Source organism: Cupressus sempervirens, chromosome 3, assembly GCF_028749045.1.
Source record: "Cupressus sempervirens isolate cs-2001-9-10 chromosome 3, ASM2874904v1, whole genome shotgun sequence".
In the NCBI taxonomy this organism is placed as follows: domain Eukaryota; kingdom Viridiplantae; phylum Streptophyta; class Pinopsida; order Cupressales; family Cupressaceae; genus Cupressus; species Cupressus sempervirens.
In genome coordinates this window covers 1,004,032,313-1,004,053,903 of record NC_143120.1, presented here as the reverse complement: position 1 = coordinate 1,004,053,903, position 21,591 = coordinate 1,004,032,313, and the positions used below count along the sequence as shown (strand labels likewise).

Below are 21,591 nucleotides of genomic sequence, written 5' to 3'. Positions count from 1 at the left end.
TCCTCTGCAATGTAGAATGGAGGCCTTTCTGGGGTGTTTGGTATTTCAACAATTGGAGTTGATTTAAAATGCTCAACAGGTGGTCGTGGAGGGTACATAATCCTTGGTTTACTGGTTTCTTGTACTTTTCTCTTCCCAAGTACCTTCTCCATTTGAGATATTTTGTTCTCTAATGATTGTATCTGCATACCCCTCTCCTCATATGCTTTCAAAACTTCTTCAAACCTAGAATTGAGTTGAGAAAATCTATCTTCTTCCTAACCAAATACAACACTACCAAATTTTAACATTTCTGAGGCCATTCCAATTATTTGTTTATTGCCTACCTCACCAGCTCAGAACATTGTCAATGCACTAGTATGCTTTGCAGTGGAAATTTCCTACATCTTGGTCTTATCCCTTTTTTCAATGGACCAAATAACAAGAGCCTGATGATCATCACTAAATTTGACTCCTCTATGAGCTTGTAATACGTCTTCTTCAATTTTAAATTGGACGTCCTTTTGCTTCCTTACTGAATCAAAAACCATGGTGTTCACTATATCCTATTCTAGCAAAATAAGGACTCCTGACTGTCTAATTACTTGCCTACCGGCCTTAGGGGTAAATTGAGAAAAATCATTCAAAAATTTAGACTTTACCTCCTCCTTAATAGCAGAATCTGATTTATCAGGTTGTTTTGCTTTTATCTTTTCACAAGTTTTCTCAAAATTTCCTATATTTAGCCTCCATAAAAATTGAGCAAATGCCCTAGATTTCACAAAATTTTCATCGTTAATAAACCTTTCTGAGGCTTGGGCAACTATTGGATCAATTTTCTTATATTGGTAATCAACAACAATTAAATCCAAGGAAGGTGTAGGTGGTTCTTGTGGCTCTCCAATCTCCAAATCTGTGGAGGTAACAATTACGTCTCCCTCTCCACCAATTTGTCTAAGCTGCTCTCTTAGAGATGTTTCATCATCAATTCTGATTGGAGATTGGCTTGGGAAATATTGCTCCATTTGAGAAGAAGACCCTTGCTCTAATTTTTGTCTTTTTGGACAACTGGCTGTAGGTGGGCTTTCTAGCCTTGGCCTTTGCTGCAGGGGAACCTGTTGCACATTTTTAACCATCACATAACCTACTCTTTTCTACAAATTATATTGACCAAGAGACACCATATTTCTACTATTTATTCTCCTTTGCACCTCTGCAGCCTTGTCTGGATAAGCCTTTACAAATGCATCCTTCTTCTCATGCATGGCTTGTATTATCACAACAAAATTATTCATCAATTCCTGCATCTTGGCTCCCCAATACTTCTTATCTTTCAATGGATCATAATGGGGGTCAAAAGCATTAATGAATTCTATGGTTTTGCTAAATACTATCCATTTCTCCTTTCTCAATTCTTGTTCTTGCAAAGTAAAAAAATTTCTAATCACATCCTCTGGGTAATAAACTAGTTGCACCATTCGGGAAGCTTTTATTCTCTCTCTTAAGAGGTCATAGAATCCTTCAGGATCAATAAACCTGGCATGAGATTTTGCCATGTTGTATCTATCTAAGAACAAATTCAAATGCTTCCATCCTTTCCTTACAAAAAAAAAATCATGTGCCACAGTAACAATTAGAAAAAATGTACCCTTCTTAGGCAACTCCCTCTCATCTATAGTGCCTATTTTCCATAACAGCTCAACTATTCCTATCTTCAAAGGCACATGAAATGGTAGCACATGAGGCTTTCCCAAAAAGCCATATACTCTTATTACTGTTGAAACATTATAGGGAATTATATCCCCCCAATTATGACTAACCAGTAGCCCTTTTGCATGGTCCTTGGGTCTGACCAATTCTAATAGTGCTTGTGGAATTCTAGGGCTGTCTCCTCTCAAAAGCAACCTAAGCTTTGATGCAAAATATCTATCAAACCTCACATAACTGGCATTTGTGGCTTCTGAGATCATATCCACACTCCACAACTGTACTAGATTCCTCTCCCCATTCTTAGTTGTTTCCAGCTCCATACCCTTAGAAAAGAAGGCAAGTCCCTTATATAAACATACATACATGAGCAATGAATACCAACAAAAAGGTTTATCCACTTTTCCCCTTGCTATCCCCACCAAACCGTTGTGAATTTCCTTTGCAAGAAAAGTAGCAAAATCTAGAATAGTGCTCATTCCAAATTGAAGAGTTTGAGCCATTATGAGGACAATTGAGCCTAGGATTTTCTCGGCTTCATCCATTTCAAAAATCTTACAAAGAGAAGTATGTAATGTCTGAGCCCTAGGGTTAAAATGTCTTCTTAGTAATGGCTTGGGTGTGCTAGCAGTAATCACAGACAAAGTTCCAACTTTAGCAACATGCTCCTGTAATGACCCTGTCCTCAAATATATTCTTTGTGCATCATACCTTTCTCGTAAATCATTCATATCAATGATTTCATGCACATCGTGGTTAGGGTTGAGGTTAAAAACCTCACTGATCAGCTTAGGGAAAACCCTAAAAAGATTCACTCCAGAATGATTCTTCACCCATCCTATAATAGGATCATATTTCTTAGCCAGGTCAGTCAATAGATCACTATCAAAGAAAACTGTAGGGACTGTTAATCTTCCAATGTCTAATTCCCAGACATTGCTCATGGGGGTGTCTAAATTCCTTTTAGAAAACCAATTTTTGAACAACTGCAAACCCCCGATAGACACTTGGGCATCTCTTACCCAGTTTGCCCTACCATAGAAACCCTCATCAACAACTACCCTAGAGTTCTTAGGAATGAGCTCCCTTCCTTTAGTTATTTCATTTACTGATAAGGAAAATTGTTGTAGGAAATCGTCATGCACAACCCTTTTTAAGTAATTAGTTTGTCCAGAAAATTCCTTCCATGGAGGCATCTTTTAAAATTTTAAAACTTCCCAAACACCAAGTTCTTGATTTTTACTAGTTATAGATTACTTACCCGCTAAAATTTGCCCTTCTTCTTTCGTAACTTTCTCTGCAAATTTGTTGAAATCACTGTGAAATTCCGTGCCCTAGCTCTGGAAGTCTTTTTGCATTGAGAAAAATCTACAATTTTGTGACTCAGTAATGGCGAATTTTCATGTTATACCTTATGCATTAAGGTCGCACAAAAGAACTCTGAATCATAAATTAACTCCTATAGCTGTTATTTTTGTGTTTATGCTTCAACTTTGAATTTCACCCATTGATTCTATGATGATCGGACAACTTTATTTGAAAACCCAAAAAGCTTTTAAAATTTTAGAGCACCCGACCACGTGTCAAAAGGGCGCATGCCCGCATTATTTAAAATTCTTGCAACTTCTTATTGTGGGCATGCGCTCTTCGTCGATCTTGCCCAGATCGATGGTGAGCCAAAATCCTTTTCTTTAATGGCCCACTCAGCTAGCTTAACCAATAAAATATCATCTTTTAACCAATGTGCTCTGACTAATCTGAGTGCAACATTTAAAGTTTTTGCGCCCATGACATCACTGCTTCCAACTCGGCATACTTGTCACCCACTACCAAAGAGCTTGGTTTACTTCATCTGACCTTTCCAACATGGCATGATTTAGCATTCCTTTCAAGGCTTGGTCCCACTTTGCCACGTGTCACAAAGGCACTTGCCCACATCATTTAAAAGTCGAGCAGTTCCATATTGCAGCAAGCCCCAACCCTCGATCTCAAAAGGATCTAAGGTGCTCGAAAGATATTGCAATTAAGACAAGCTTTATAAGGTTTATCAAAAAGATTAAAAGGTCATTCTTACGTAAATAAACCTTTAGGATAAAAATGTCCCGCCAAAATTTATTTGAAATGATACTTTCTAAGGCTTTCAAAGGCTAGGGCCAAACAGGGTAAGGTACAAGGTTACTTGGTGAATTTTGCCTAGGGTTTTGACCAAATTTCAAATTATTTGGGGTACACATTTAGGGTTTTTTCACTACTAAGTACATCAAACAAGGGTGGTGAAAAAACCAAGCCAACACCATCCATGACTGCAATGTATTTCAGATGGCGATCAAAGTTTTGAGGAGTAGTTAGGCATATTTCAGTTGGTTTATCCAATGAAGAACCCTCCAAAAGCTCTAGTTCAAAAAGCTTCGATCTTTTCAGGATTTGAGAATGGAGATAAATTGGGTTTCTTCCGTAGTCTTCCTCATTTGAGTCTATCAACTCTATAGATTGAAGTTGAGCCTCTGCCATTTAATAAATAGATATAGAAGGAAAAATGATGATCCTTTATGTTGAGCGGTAACAATGATTATTTCGTTAATGTTTGAGGATAATGCAAATCTTTATTTTGAAGGACATACAAAAGAAAATTGATTATTCCAAATAAACGGATTAACACATGAAGGAAATAATAGTTTTTGGTTTTTTCTCTACTTTTTTATTTCCTTGTTCATCTCTACTTTTTTTACCTTATCTATTGATTTTACTAATTTAGCCTTTCACCATGGCTTCCAAAGCTCCAAGAAAACACTCTTATCTAATAAGGAAAAAATAAAATAAATTTTTTATTAATAACATTTTTAGTTACATGTCTACAATAATTTTCCTCAATTGAATTAAGAATAAGAACTTTCCCACTATAACATATTTGGTAATGGTTGGATGTTACCACAAAGGACATGTTTTTACATCCTCAGGAATGAGTGGTGCTACTATGTCATCAATTGCTATTGAAAATAAGTTCCTTATTGCATTTTAAGAATTGAAACCAAATATACTCCATTGATGGACATGAACGAGAGCCTGTGAATGGGTGATGGATGATTCTAGCTATAGCAGCATACTCTACTTCACACAGCTAGCTATGGATCCTAAAAATCTGTTGAATGTTTATCTTTTTCACATTTCTTATGAGATCATAATCCACATAGGACTTAGAAAATATTCATTTTGTAAATATACATACAGATTATTAAACCTGCAGATTGAAGCATTGGATTGAAAATTTTGAATTATAAAAGAAAATCTCAAGCAAAATTAGCGATAACAGTGAAAATTCTAAATTTTGAAGATTGTGTTATTGATAGTCATATTAAAAATGTGAGTTATGGGCAAAATCAGAATTTAGTATGTAGACATTCCAAATTATAATCAATAGAAAAAATACATTGTAAAATTTGAAGTAGAATCAACAATCACCTTATGAGTTGTAGTACATTCTTTTGTTTCCTCATGATGAATCCCAAGATATGAGTGATGCAGATGAGAACTGGAAGAATTAATAGTGGCAAAAATATTTAGAAACCCTATTGCAACAAAAGTATTTATAAATGACATTGAGCCAAACCAATCTCTTTACACGTGTTGATTCTATTTTCTCTCATATTGCCACTCCAAGATTTATGCAACATGTGTAAGGATAGAGAAGGTACGGGGATTGTGAAAGAATTGTCATGCTATGTAGTGGAACGTTTGTAATGTGCCAACTGTCAATATTTTGAGTAATATTTTTTTCTTCCTAATTTTTTGCTCAAAAAAGAAAAAGACCACTAGAAAAAAGGCCACAACCAATGGGAAAAAAAGAAACAAAAAGCAAAAATTATAGTTTAATAGAAAATTAATACAAACTATAGGATAAGTAATTGTTGTCGCAATTCTTGAAAGATGGATTAATATGAAAATGCATTCGAAAACTTTAGTCTTTGCCTTAACGACACAAGGACTAACAACTCTAATATTAATTTTAAAAAACACACAACAAACCTCTTTGTCAATTCTTTAACAACTCATATAATAATAATAAAATCTCGTAGATCCTTTTATTCAACAACCTAATACCAAATGAAATCTCTCTAGAATGGCATCCAACCTCTCATCACCTCCTATATACCTGCTAGGCGACTAAACTACCACATACCCAAATAAAAAAACCATGACCTAACACCAAATAACTTAACTAATTTGTTAAATTTGGTTACTGAAAGCAACCATAAACCTTACAGTGGAAAGCTTTGCCAATTTTAATTTTTAAAATTCCAAAAGCCTGGTTTATTTGATCACGCGTGTCTTTACTTTATTCTGCAAAATAAAGCAGCATATACCTTACTTGACCGTTTAGGCAGTTGATTCAGAAAAAGCAGAGTGCATGAACTAAAGCGACAATCCAGTCAATAGAATCTGAAAAGTACCGACAACAATAGTATTAATTTGATGATTCACGGGTGATTTTGCCATCGTACCCACAAATCCATTTCGAAAATGCTTCGTTTGTTATAATCACCTGGCGAGTTGATTTTAGCTTGGAGTCGCGTACAGGTGTTGTAAGATGGATCGGAAGGCTGTGATCGGGTGTTTGTTCTTGGTTTTGTGTTGTCTTTCGAGTGTCTGTAATGCTGGCAATGGTTTAATTAAGATGGGGCTGAAGAAGAAGAAGGCACTGAATATTTCTACTTACAGTAAACATGCTGATATTATAAGAGGCGCGCTTCTTAGAAAGTTTAGTTTGCAGGGAAATCGGGAATTGGGGTCTGATGAAGGTGAGGGAGATTATGTAACTTTGGAAAATTATTTGGACGCCCAGTATTATGGGGAGATTGGTATTGGAACCCCGCCTCAGAATTTTACAGTTGTATTTGACACTGGGAGCTCCAACCTTTGGGTGCCTTCCTCTAAATGCTACTTCTCGGTAAGAAGTAAAGGGATTGATTGTTTTTTGTTTTTCTTTTAAAAGAAAAAATGTCTTTCTTAGTTGGTCTTAGACAAATATTGATAACACTGGCAAATTGACTGTTTTTTTGTCAATTCCTTTTAGAAGATTGTTTTCATTGGTATATTGACTGTTTTTGTTGTTGTTGAATAGAATTGAATGTGTGCTCACGAGCCTTCGATTTAGGTTCCGTTTCTTAGGAATCATTTTGTAAATGCTGTCTTATTCACCTCTGATGTCTGAGTTCAATTTGGCCAACTAGATGAGTCTGAGTGGATTTAAAAGGACCTAATGTCTTCACCTGTTCAACTCTATTGCGCCCAGCCTCATAATTGGGGTACACCGTATTCAATGAGTAGGTGTGCTGTTTTACCGAATCTTACTATTTAGCATGACTCTAAGGGAATTGATCTTGTGGGCCTCCTGGAAACTCCAATAATTCACCACTTAAGCTAATCACATATGATTTCTTTAATCGTGAATTTCATTCACAGTTTTTCCTTTAATATTATGAATTCCGGAAGTTTGGAGACTGTATATCAAAGTCTTTTTATTCTTTTACTCATGTTCTAATTGGATGTGTGTATTCAGATTTGCCAAATTTGTTAAATTCCCATCTTCATGGATGTTTTCGTTCTTTGGCCATTTACTTATGTAATTGCCTAATTCATTCATTTTAGGTTGCACGCAGTTTTGAAACTTTCTAATTTCAAAGGTTTTTGTTGAAATAGTGTGTGAAAAATGGGTCTGAACTTGAAGGGATTAGTTAAAATTGAGCAGATCTACTAAAGTTAATTAACTTTTAACTATTTTGAGAGTATAGAGCAATTGGGAGTTGCAATCCTCATACAAATTTTAACAAACTTTAATTATTGTGTTCGCAGGTTGCTTGCTATGTCCATAACTATTATAAGTCATATCAGTCAAGCACATATCAAAAAAATGGTATCTATTTTAAACCTTCAACTTAATGCTCTTTCCTTTTTATAGGTGAATGATTTTAATCATGCAAACCAGACTTAATGGTCGATGGGGTCACAAAAGGTTCAACTGAATTGCCCAGCATAAAAGGGCTTAAGATTAAATGACCATCCTCTTCGTTTTGAAGTTGGGATTTTGTTTTGTTGATATCGACCAGAACTCCTATGTGCTCTTTACTCTTGTAATCTTTTAAGTGCTAAAAAATGAACTCAATTCCTAATGTAACCTCATAGCTGACCCAAATGTCACTAGCAGTTGCGTTGCTACTGCATCCAAATTACAAAATACACACTCGAGCTCTTCCCATCCCTTAGCTGTTGCCCATTTACCTATCTCATAATTAAATTTTTAATCATAGATCTCCTTGACTCCTAGTCCTTGACTTGGTAAGCCATACTTGCGTTCATTTGATTTTTGTTTCCATGCACATCCTACTGTGTCCATAAGTTGCTTCCTTTCATCATTTTATATGTGGCCATCCTTAAGTTTTCTGCTACAGAGCTTTGGATTTTTTTGGTTACTGTTTAATATCATTCGAGCAATTATTGCAACGGCTTACCCATTTTTCTTTCTATTTCGTTGAAGTGCTCTATCTTCTGTTTAGCTCTTCTTCCACTACTGTCATAAGCCAGTTGTTGATAGCCTAGTAGCCAGAACCTAGTGGCTTCCTTGTCAAGGAAAGAACACGTTTCTTCTAGTACCATCTTATAGGGATTTGAAGCCCACCTATCTAATTTTCTTAACTGTTCACTGGTGTTTACCTCCTTAACCAAATTGACAACATATATCTATAACATGCATATCCAAAGCTTCTGGAATGTTGAGTACTTTATTTATTTAAATTTGTCACTTCAATTTGCAATTTTAACTTCAATCTAGATCTGCTAATTGTTAAAGATGTTAGCATTCAGTGTATTGAAACACTTGCTGTTTTAATATACAATCACACATTGATGCAGGAGCATCCAGAGGTATAAGGGCAATCCTGTGTCACCCAAAAAAATGTACTTAGACTTAGTTTCTGTTTCATGTCTTTACATTTTTGGATACCCATTTGGCTCAAATAAAGGTTCCAACTCTCATAGTTCAACTATCAGTGCGTTTGAAAATCCCAAAAAAATAGGAGCATGTATTTGGGCCATCATTTCGGTAAACTAGAAGGTGTGAATTGGCTAGATGAATGTAATCATGATTTAGAGCATTCCAGAAAAATAATCAGGTCAATAGGCCCCACAGTTTGAAAGTTATTGCAGTTTTTCGAGTTTTGGAGACCTAAGAATGCTTCAAAGTCAGGTTTGGGGCATTAAATGACCTCGGAAAGGGTTGAAAAATGGGGGACGAGTGAAGCTTGTCCATAGGGCTATAGAGCGCTTTGAGAGCTTTCCGAAAATGTAAACGGTTCGTCAATCGGAGCTACGGTTCAAAAGTTATGCCTCCCGGAAGTTCAGCTACCGTTTCTCGATTCTTCTAGATTTGCACCGACTTCTAACGCAGCTTCTGGAACCTTCTATTTTGTCCGTGGATGCCTACTAGCACTTTCTAGAATGTACTCCTAGTCCTTAACCCTCCGGGCTCTATTTAAGGAGATTTCTGGCATTGTAAAAGGCAGTTCGGAGTGGAGTTTGAGAGGAGGTACCATAAGGAGAAATTATCTCCAGATTTATGCTATTGTAAGCCCTTAGGGCATGTTTTGAAGTTTATTTTCCTGTACTGGTTGTACTAGCTTATTTTCTCAGTTAATATAATTTCCCTTTTCTGTTGTTTCCATTCTGTTCTTGGGTTGTGTCCCCATCACACACACACACAAATATATATATGTATGTATGTATTGCTACTACCTGTCACCACGATTCTGAATGCAGAAACTTAACCGTATGATATTTCTCTTAATATATCAAACGATCTTCAGATCGAATATGTTTGCATTCGTAAAGGTGCATTATATAACCCCGATTGCTATCGGGTGTTATCATTGATCTTATTAATTATATCTCTCACACCGATTGATAAATCAGGAGTTTTCCTTGGCTAACAATATTGTTTGTTAAGGATTTGTCATTGGGTGTGTTTAGTATTAGTAGTTGTTATGAACAGATGTTATTAGTATTATATATATTGAGGCATGACCACGTAGGGTCATGCCCCTACTTGATTATGTTTCAATGTATATTTATACTATGTTCATTTCTCATTTGCAGATAAATATTGATAACACCGGCATATTGATCTTAGACTGAAATCTGAATACAAATTCCAGATTATATCAGATTAAGAAGTCAAGCTATCAATCAAGAATGGATAGGTCTGTCAAAGAAAGGAAACCAAACAGAAATATATTGCTTAGTCTCCACCAATCAGGATCTATAAAACTTTACATGGTATCAGAGCTTAATTGGTAGAAAGACTATCAAACTGATTTTTTTGAATAAATAAAAGGGACAATATGTCAAATAATGTAAGAGTAGAGGACAGACTTAAAGGAGCAGCAAATTTCTTTTCTTGGAAAATTCAAATTACTACAATTCTTGAAGAATTAGAATTAGAATCTTTTATTGAATCAGACATTTCAATTCCTGAAGATGAGGCAGAAAAAGCTACTTGGAAAAGACAAAATAATAAAGCCAGAAAAATCATTGTGGATTCTGTAAAAGATAATAGTCTTCCATCCATATCAAACCAAAAGAAGGCATTTGAAGTATTTAAGACAATTAAGGATACATTTGAAATCAACAACTCAAGTAGATTGATTACACTAAAAAATCAACTAATGAATACTAAAATGAGTAAAGGAGAAACAATTTCATCATACTTTGGAAAGATCTCCAAAATTAAAAATCATCTAAATTCCATTGGAAGCAAAGTAGAAGATCAAGAACTATCGATAATAGCACTTAGAGGATTGCCCTTATCATGGGAAGCATTCATCCAAGTAATCAACAGACCTTCTATACCACCTTTTGATCAACTAAAGAATGATTGCACATTAGAAGAATCAAGGCTAATCTCTAGAGGGATCATCTCAAATCAAGAGGGAGAAAATCAAACACTCTTCTCAATTTCAAATTATAAAGGGAAAAAGAGGAAATTTAAAGGGAAGAAATATGACAAAAGGAAAGAGAATAAAAATTTCAAAAGAAATGACTTCTCAAATGTTAAATGTTATAAGTGTGAGAAACTCGGACATACCTTCAAAAATTATCCAGAAAGGGAAAATATCTTAGCTTTTTTAGCCGAAACAAAGAAAGATGAAAATCTATTATTCTACTCTACCTTATCAAGTGAGATGAACTCAAATGAAAATGTGTGGATAATAGATAGTGGTGCTTCCTGACATATAACAGGATTCAGAGAAAAATATGAAACCTTTGAAAATACCTTTCTAAAGGAGTCACCATTGGAGACAACTCCACCCATCCAGTCAAAAGAATTGGGACTTGTGTTCTATACAACTAAGGACTAGAGTTACACTAAAATTAAAAGATGTTCTGTTTGTACTTGTGTTTGTGAACATATTGTCTTCCAAAGAAATACATACAATTTGACCCTAAAACACCTAGACAAGAAGACTCAATCAGCATTGATAGTTGGGTCGCTTCACTATTGAAAAGTGTAAGCGCCCTCTGAATTATCCAAGTACAACTCCTCGTGTAAGATTTACAGTAAATCAACTAAACTATAATCGATAATGCTTTTAACTTGAAAGCAATAAAGGTTTACAAACATCCATCCATAAACACGACATAGATGCGAAAGGACCAATTAACTGAAAGGAAATAAATAGTAAATAACACAAAGTTCATTTACCCAAATACTGCATTACACAAAGAACGTAGAGAGAGAAAAACTCTTCTTTCTAGATACACAAAAAACTAGAGCACGAAGTCCAAAGATGATTGTGATGATGATCATATGTAACAGACATGCATTCAAAGAAAAACCAATAGCATTCCAAGATGAATATTAATCAAAACATGAGCATCTAAACTCAAAGTTTTAGCATGCTGATATTTCCCCTCTCTGAAAACAACAAAATAACAAAGATTTTTCTTACTCCTATTTACTAATCATTATTTGAAAACAAAATGTCCCTTTCCCTGCATTACAATTAAAGATAAAATCTCATTTCTTCCTATAGTACGAAGTCTACAGCGAAGAACTACCCTCTTTCCTATGGCACAAAGTCTTAGAAAAAGAAGCCCATGCCCCAAAAACTAGAACCCCTTATTTGTTTAATCTTCTCAATTAAATAGAATTTTGGAAATTCCCCTTTCAATTTTTGTAACTATTTCTTAAAAACTATCCCCATCTTTTTTTTCAATAAGATATTTTTTAGTTATCAAAATTGATTCTTGAGAATACTCCTTTCTCACCTCCAAATTCTTATCGGCTTATTTTGTCCTCATATGATTTTTAAATAACATTACATATCCTTTTCTTGAGGAAAGGTAAAAGTGTCAAGGGTAATTATAATGTTTAATAAAACATTATAATATTGTTTGCTTCTGTCCAAATTTTCATTCATAGACACCTGTCACTATCATGTTGAGTCATTTCCACTATGACCTCCATATTGAAAATTTGTTTAGCACTCCTCTCGGGATTCATGACAAGGGCTTAACCGCCTCCTATGTACTGTAAGCTGAGTGGTTGTATCGGGCATTGACAGATTAGTCTTTTGGTGCAACGACAACCCCAATCTAACAAGTGGTATCAGAGCTTGGTCACAAGTTCAAATCCTTAGACCCTTAGGTAACGCTAAGGGGGAGATTGTTGGAAATTTGTTCAATGCTCTCCTCAAGATTCGTGGCAAGGGCTTAACTGCCTCCTGTGTACTATAAGTTGAGTGGTTGTATCGAGCATTAATAGATTAGTCTTTTGGTGCAACAACAACCCCAATCTAACACTCCATGTGGTAGATAATAACAATGGTGTTGCGCATTTTGCCAAATGTATCACAACCACTTTCTATATTTCATATGTCCATCACCATCAATAATTAGATCAACCTGGAGGGAGCTTGATGGGGTATCTACTCACACCTCTATTTGACCCATATTTTATTTCAAACCAATTCTATTACCAATAGCCCATGTAATTTATCAAATGTTTCGAAAGATGGGACCCATTAGAAAATTCTCGTGCTTTGTTTCTTCTTCCTTTGTGCCATAGTGTGAATGCTGCTACCTAGCTCTAAACTTGTCATGGACCAAGTCCCACAAGCTTGATATACACTCGGTTGTTTGCTTTGATGATGCAAATATATCAAAAGAGAAATGGCTATGTGAGTAAAAATGGAGACCAAGCCGCAATCCTATCACACTTGCCGCTAAGCAATTTGAATCATTATTGGTTAAGGCCCGATTATTGCCATTGATATCGACTTCCGTATGCATTTTTGGGCCATTCTCTACATTCCTTCACATCGGGCATACAGGTGACCCCTTTGTAGAGATTTGGACTGGTGATACTCGATACCTCATTGTGGCTTGATGTTTGATATTAAATGGAAATATTGTAACCATGTCAAGCTGTCAGCACGTGAATGTCAACGATACCTCTATGTCTCCCAACATCTTAACCATGATGGACTTGTTACTTTTTCTTTTAAAATAATATTCTATTGCTACGGTGGGTTTATGTGCAATATGTATTCAATCTTCGTCATCTCTCGAGCTTCCAAATCTGAATCATGAGATTGAATGCCGTATCGACATTTTGCTGAACACTTTGTGTGCATCCTCAGGCACCTTCGCATTTTGAAGTGGAAGATGTACAATGTGGGGGTGTCTCTATCCTTCCTTGTGGATCGTACAGCTCCCGACTGTGTTATTAATTTGATGTCTTCTTAATATCCCTTTGCTGCATGATGAGTCAGCAATTTTATTGAAATTGTCAACTTTGTGATCATATCCAGATCTGCGGGCTTCATCTCGTCAAAACGTGGAATTCCAAAAAAATGTAAGGCCGAACCTTAACTGTTGTCCAATTGGTAGGATGTCTCGGATGATGTCTTTCATCGACGCTCTCTTCTAAGGCTTGGGCACATGAGGAACAAACTTCACACAAAAATGAGGGGTGCCCATTTATACCTTCAATCTTCCACTACACACTAGAAAATTACAGATCTCAATTTGTTGTGAGGTGTGATTTATAATCTCTCTACTGCTGTCATAGACTGAGCATGACTTGACATAAGTACATCCAAAAACGAGAACACATCCTCCATTTTTTCCTGATTAGTACTACCTCAAGCAATTTGTGTCCTTTGACCATGCTTCCATATGGATGAACCTCGACAATGAGAATGAGCCGACTCATCCTTTTCTTGATTATGTTTTGGAATTCTTATATAGGGGCTGCAAAAATTCTTGCATTCTTTAATATTCACACTTAGCATAAGCTTGATGATGCTGGAGCTTTATTTGAATAATCCATATAACACTTGAGTCTTGGTTCAAGACTTCCACATATCACCTGACATGTCTCTTCTTTTCAATTGGAAGTATTTAGTGAGTGTTGATCATCAATGATGTGCTCATTTCACATTTACAATTTCATGGATCAGTAGCTTGAACTCTCAAAATCTGCATTTCTGACTCTTGTCATTATTCTTCTAAGAGGATATATAAGCCCAAATGCCTACCTTAACTATTTGAAATAACACTTACTTTCAATACCACTGAACTTGGGTTGTCAACATATGATCCCTATTCTGAACCAAAGGGCCATCTGGAACCTATATGAACCAACCATAACAACTGTACTAGAGTTGACCACTAGACTGCCATGACATTAGGAACCTGAATTTGCCTTTGATCTACATGACTGATCATCACCACAAGTTTGATTTGTTATTAGGTTTTCCATTTAACTTTTTGGAATAAGTTCGAGCAATATGAACTCCAGATGTGCTTGTTTGTATTTGTGAAAAATGGCGAATCCTTAAACCTGAGCAGTGCACATTTGAGCTTACCCCTGAACTCAAAATTAGAGATGTTAACCCTGAATCCCTGAGCATCTAAATCTACACGTCGTGGTTTTGAACGGAACCTTGAACCTAAATGTGGAGTGAAATCACTAGAATCCTCACAATGTTGAACTTGCTGAACCTGTGGAGTAGATCGAACCACCTTGAACCATTTTGAACTTAGTTCAAAGAGGTTCAAAACACTAAAATACAAATTTTAATATTGGGATCTATATGGTACCAGCAATCAGGCATAAAAAGAAATCTAATTTCAATTTTTTGGATTAGCTGATGAAGGATTTCAAGTCACCTTCAATGAAAACAAAGTCTTGTACTAGCCTAAAAACTCTAATCTAAAAAATGCTATCACCATAGGGACCAGATATGGGACCATATATAAACTATGCAACATTAAAAAACAACCCTTAATCATGAAGTAACAAATTCTAATGAAGTTTGGCATAAAAGACTTGGACATATTGGATTTAGTTCACTTCCAAATATAGAAAAAATGACCTTTGGAACACCGAGCCTAAATTCAAAGCACATAGGCATCTATAAAGGATGTGTTCTAGGAAAGAACATTAAAAAACCTTTTCCTCCTAGTGAACACAAGTCTAAATCAGTTCTGGAACTAGTTCACTTTGGTTTATGTGGGCCCATGCTATTAGAATATTTCTAATAATGCTCTATCTATCGTATGTAGATAGTTTCTATTTTCTGATAGTTTATAATTTCTGTATATCCGTTTTGTATATATGAGCTTGTAAGCTTGTTGTAATTATTCATTGTTTATCCAATACACAAACTAATCTTTCGATTATTTTATGGTATCAGAGCCAATAATTTTTCGAAATAATTTCTAAAGTTTTTCTCAAACAACTTGTATAGGGTTTTTGATTTTTTTGAGAAATTCATTTGTGAAGAATCGAAGACCAGTTTGAGGGTTTTGAAAGATTGCCTTTTTTTTGGAAAATCGCATTTTTTTTGTGTTGGAAAGCATAGTTTTATCTTTGACGAAAACTCACGGCTTGTGTTGATGGGTGATGGAGAATTAGGGTTCGATAGGAGATCCACAGATGTGCTCGTGACTGGTATTTACCTCTGCGACCCGTGTTTCACACTGTTTGCAACTTGCGTTTGGGTCTATACAAATCGCGTCTGCAAATCGTCGCGCGTTTTGAAGGCTTCTTGGGTCCAATCCGCCATTATTTGGAGGCCAAACTCAACTCTCTAGCCTCATTTCTATCTGCAAATAAGGATTTGTGCAAAATCAACCATTATTCTCCATGAAATTGCCATTTTTTGCCCTCAAAACCTTCATTGGCCACCGACAGAGTTTTGGCTTCAAAACCCTAATTTTTAGGGTCCGAAATTTTTTTGATTTCATACTTGTGGTGGGTTTTTTGAGATCTCATCTGGGTCTTCCTCATAATTTTTTGGGTACCTCATTTTTCATGCCTCGATTTTCAGGCCTGTGGATTTGCATTGTGACTGCAGACTCCTGGGTTTTCTGTCTACTCTTTTGGGTACTTGTCATTTTTTTAGGTCAGCCTAAACATTGCCTCGAACTTCGTGCAAATGGCATCCTTGACCAACCTGATGCTGAAAAACAGTCAACGATTTAATGGCAGCAATTACAACCACTGGAAGCAACACATGTTAACCATCTTTGAGTATCATCGTTTGGATGCACTTGTTCTAGGCACAAAAACTCGTCCTGCCTCCACTAGCACGCTCGGTGGGACCTCTGTTACAACAGATCAGGATAAGTTTGATGATTGGAATCGTGAAGTTGTTATGCTTTTCAAGCTCTCTGTCATAGATGATCAACTACCTCAAATTCCCTTTGGCAAGTTGGCTGCAGACATCTGGAAATATTTAAGGAGTTGCATGAAACATCTGACAAGAGTCGAGCATTCTTTCTGAAGAATCAGTTGTTTTCCATTATGATGGATGAACGTATGTCCTTATAGGAACATCTCATGAAGATTAAGGACATTCATGATCAGCCTGAAAACCATGGTCAGTTAAATATTTATCAATTTTCATGTACCAAGCCCGAGGAGCTTGTTTCAGACCATAGAGAACTTTGACAAGTTTACAAACTTTGTTTTCCTGACCAGCAACCTTAAATCCAGAGGATATGCAGACCTCTTCCTGTAAGTCACCATTCAAAAAAGCACTCTTGACATCCATCTGATGAACTTTCCAATTGGACTGAGCTGCTAGAGCAAGAACAAGCCGTATGGTACTCATTTTAGCTGTAGGAGCAAAAGTCTCCTCATAGTCAATACCTTCCCTTTGTGAGAACCCTTGAGCAACAAGATGAGCCTTATACTTGTCTAAGTTACCATTAGCTTTATATTTGACCTTGTATACCCATTTGTAGCTAACGGGCTTCTTCCCTGTAGGAAGATCAGAAAGAACCCAAGTTTGATTTTTTTGAAATGGTGACTTACAGGAAGAGGTCTACATGATGCAACCCTCTGGATTTAAGGTTGCTGGTTAGGAACACAAAGTTTGTAAACTTGTCAAAGCTCTCTATGGTCTGAAATAAGCTCCTTGGGCTTGGTACATGAAAATTGATAAATATTTAACCGACCATGATTTTCAGAGGAGTCCGTCGGATTCAAACCTATATATCAAACATGTAGGTGATGATGTCTTGTTTATTGTTGTTTATGTGGATGATTTGATCATCACTGGAAGTTCAACACATTTAATCACAGAAATCAAACAGGATTTGTGCAACACTTTTGATATGACAGATTTGGGACTCTTGCACTATTGTCTCGGAATTGAGGTTTGGTAGATTGAACATAGTATCTTTCTTTCTTAAGTATGCTACAAGTCTTCTGGACAGGTTCAGAATGCAGGATTGCAAACCTGCTCTCACTCCTATGGAACCTAGGCTCAAATTATCTGCTCAATCTAATTCACTTGTTATAGATGAATCCTTGTTTAGACAACTAGGGGTAGTCTCATTTTTCTTACTGCCACCAGACTTGACATTAGTTTTGCTGTAAGCTATGTCTCCCGCTTTATGACAGTACCCAAGACTGATCATTGGACAATTGCAAAGCATGTCTTGCGCTATGTGAGTGGTACTCTTGATTATGGTCTTCTATACACTCAGAATTCTGATTCTACACTATGTGGCTACACAGATTCAGATTGGGCCGGCTCTGTTGATGATCGTAAGTCTACTGTTGGATATGTGTTTAATTTAGGATTTGCTGCTATGACATGGACTAGTAAGAAGCAACAGGCCGTGGCCCTATCTTCGACTGAAGCAGAGTCTTGGGGAGTAGTTAAGGCAGCTTGTGAGGTAGTTTAGCTTCGGTGGATGCTTGTAGATATGCATGTTCCTCAATCAAGACCGACTCCTATATTCTGTGATAATCAGGGAGTACTCAAACTAGCAAAGAATCCGATCTTCCATGAATAAGCCAAGCATGTCAAAACACATTGCCATTACATTCATCAACTCGTTGAAGACAAATCTATTCAGTTGCTGTATGTTCCCACCTTAGAGCAGTCTGTTGATATCTTCACCAAGTCTCTCGGTTCTGATAAATTTGTAAAATTCAGGGAGGCTATTGGTGTTATTGATAGATTAAGCATTATGGGAGGGTATTAGAATATTTTTAATAATGCTCTATCTATCGTATGTACATAGTTTCTATTTTTTGATAGTTTTTAATTTCTGTATATCCGTTTTGTATATATGAGCTTGTAAGCTCGTTGTAATTATTCATTGTCTATTCAATACACAAAATAATCTTTTGATTATTTTACATGCCAACACTCTCTCTAGGAGCTTACTCTTACTACATTATATTCATTGATGATTACTTTAGGAAAACTTGGATTTACTTTCTAAAAGTCAAAGAATCTAATGAAGTTCTATCAAAACTTAAAGAGTTCAAAGAAATTGTGGAAAATCAAACCTCAAAGAAAATTAAAACTCTAAGATCTGATAACGGGGGAGAATATGCTTCTGAAAATTTCAAAGCTTTTTGTACTTTTGTTGGGATTAAGAGGGAGTATATAGTACCATATAATCCTCAACTGAATGGGGTAGCAGAAAGAAAAAATAGAACCATTGTTGAAGTAGCAAAAGCCATGCTTCATCATCAAAGCCTACATTTTTCATTCTAAGCGGAAGCCACCAATACTATTGTATACATTGAAAATAGATGTCCCCAATCTATACTAGAAAACATAACACTTGAAGAAGTCTTTATAGGGAATAAACCTGACTTAAGTCACCTTAGAATTTTTGGTTGCCCTGTTTATATTCACATACTTAAAAAAAGAACTAAGTTAGAACCATCCATCTGAAAAGAAAGGGATATTTGTTGGATATAGTGAAAACTCAAAAGGGTATAGAGTTTATGTTCCTGGACAACGATCAATTGAAGTAAGTAGAGATGTCATATTCGAGGAAATCACAACATTAAAACTATCTACAAATACAAAAGATCAGCCCATTACAGACTTGGACGAAATCCTCAAATTGAAAATCAGAGGGAGAGTGTATTAGAAGAAAATGAACAATTACTAGATACAAAAGATAGAGACATCTCCAATACTAGAAAAAGGCCCTTATGGGCAAGAAAAATGATAAAAAAAAAAATGTTGAACCAGATCAAATTTCCGGGGAAAGCAAGAAAACTAGAAACAAATCTTGTTATATTGCTTTAGTAACTGAGCATGCTAAATCTGAACCAACAACTGTTGAAGAAGCCCTGACTTGTCAAGCATGGAAAGATGCTATGGTTGAAGAATATCAATCGATATTACAAAATGATGTCTAGGATATTGTACCTAGACCAAAAGGCAAATTAGTTGTTTCTTCAAAGTGGCTATATAAAATCAAATAGGTAGTAGATGGTAGCATTGAGAAACATAAAGCAAGGTTTGTTGCTTGAGGGTTTTCCCAGAAGGCAGGCATTGATTATGATGAAACTTTTGCTCTGGTCACTCCTTACACTTCGGTCAGGACAATTATCGGAATTGCAGTAGCTAAAGGATGAAAGATACAATAGATGGATGTAAAGATTGCATTCTTAAATGGAGTCATTAAAGAAGAAGTATATATTGAACAACGTGAAGGTTTTGTTGTAAAAAATAAAAACCTATATGTTTGTAAACTCAAGAAAGCCTTATATGACCTTAAACAAGCACCTCGAGCTTGGTATGAAAGGATTGACAACTACCTCACCAAATTAGGATACTCTAAGAATGAAGCTGATCCTAACATATATTTCAAAATCTCTAATGATGATATGTTAATACTTGTGTTATATGTTGATGATTTATTGATAACAGGAAATGATCATCTAATTGAAAGATGCAAACAGGATCTTGTAGTGGAGTTTGAAATGAAGGATCTAGGTTTACTAATTATTTTTTGGGTCTAGAAGTATGTCAAAAGAAATATTACATATTTCTAAATCAAGGGAAATACACTCAGGATATCTTGACTAGATTTGGGATGATGGAAGGCAAACCTCTTGCAACTCCAATGGAAACTAATTTACACAAGCTAAAAGAGAAAGCAATACACCCGAAATCTATTGATCCAACTCTCTATAGACAAATAATTGGATCTTTCATGTATTTGGTAAATACTAGGCTTGATATCTGCTATGCCACAAATGTATTAAGTCACTTTACGATGAGCTTAAGAAAATACATCTAATGGCTGCAAAACACATTTTGAGATATCTACGTAGCACTATCGGTCTTGGACTTAAGTACAAAAATGTTGAAATCAAACTTGAAGGTTATACCAATTCTGATTGGGTTGGTTGTTCCATTAGCCGTAAAACTACAATCAGATGTTGTTTCAGTCTTGGATCAGCAATGATATCATGGTTCAGTAGAAACAACCTACAGTTGCCTTGAGCTCCACGGAAACTAAATACATGGCAGCCTCCATGGGAGCGCGTGAAGCAGTATGGTTATAGAAGCTATTATTTGGATTATTTGGAAAGAAGTTAGTTTCTGTTGTGATTCATTGTGACAATCAAAGCTGTATCAAACTCTTCACAAATCCTATGTTCTGCAACCGGTCAAAGCACATCGAGACTCTTTACCACTATATCAGAGACATGGTTGACAGGAATGTGATCAAGCTGATCTATATCAGCACAAATGATCAAAATACTGATATTTTTACCAAACCTCTTGCAAGAGTGAAAATAGAGTACTTCAGAGATAAACTTAGTATGACAAATTTGTAATCATATTTGTAAATTTATATATATTCATGAATATTGAAAATTAGATTGTTTACAAACTTGTAAAATGAAAGGTGACGATCTTATCAACAGATGACCAACCTTCTAAAATTGAAAGTGTTGAAGGAAAGTGTTATCATTGTTCTTTAGACCAGATTTTGCTGGATACATTGATAACCATCATGGTTCTTCGGGCCAGATTTTGCCGGACACCATGAAAGTTATTGTTATGGTTCTTTGGGTCAAATTTTGCTAGACACCATAATCATTAAACCACAGTTGAGTGGTACTTATATTTGCATATAAGCAAATGTTTCAAACCCTCATTGCTAAAGAGGGCGTGTGAAAGATGTTAGCATTCAGTGTATTGAAACACTCGCTATTTTAATAAGTGTTTGACAGTATATAAAATCTCACACACACACACACACATCTATATGTATTAGTGCCTGTCACCACGATTTTGAATGCAAAAACTTAACCATATGATATTCCTCTTAATATATCAAACGATCTTCAAATCAAATATGTTTGCATTTGTAAAGGTGCATTATATAACCCCGATTGCTATCGGGTTTATCATTGATTACTATTAATTATATCTCTCTCGCACCGATTGATAAATCGGGAGTTTTCCTTGGCTAATAATATTGTTTATTAAGGATTCGTCATCGGGTGCATTTAGTACTAGTTAGTAGTTGTTATGAGCAAATGTTATAGTATTATATAAATTGAAGCAT

The 21,591-nt window shown here is 35.8% G+C and overlaps 1 protein-coding gene across 1 annotated transcript in view; it reads left to right on the top strand.

The window, feature by feature from the left end:
- The first annotated feature begins 6,024 nt into the window (after positions 1-6,024).
- LOC149570133 (cyprosin-like) overlaps positions 6,025-21,591 on the top strand; it is a 128,651-nt gene continuing 113,084 nt past the window's right edge. Inside the window, exons 1-2 of the mRNA XM_089822799.1 lie at positions 6,025-6,631; positions 7,537-7,597. Coding sequence (XP_089678925.1) covers positions 6,272-6,631; positions 7,537-7,597 — 421 coding nt within the window. The 5' untranslated portion in view covers positions 6,025-6,271. The remainder of the gene's footprint in view (positions 6,632-7,536; positions 7,598-21,591) is intronic.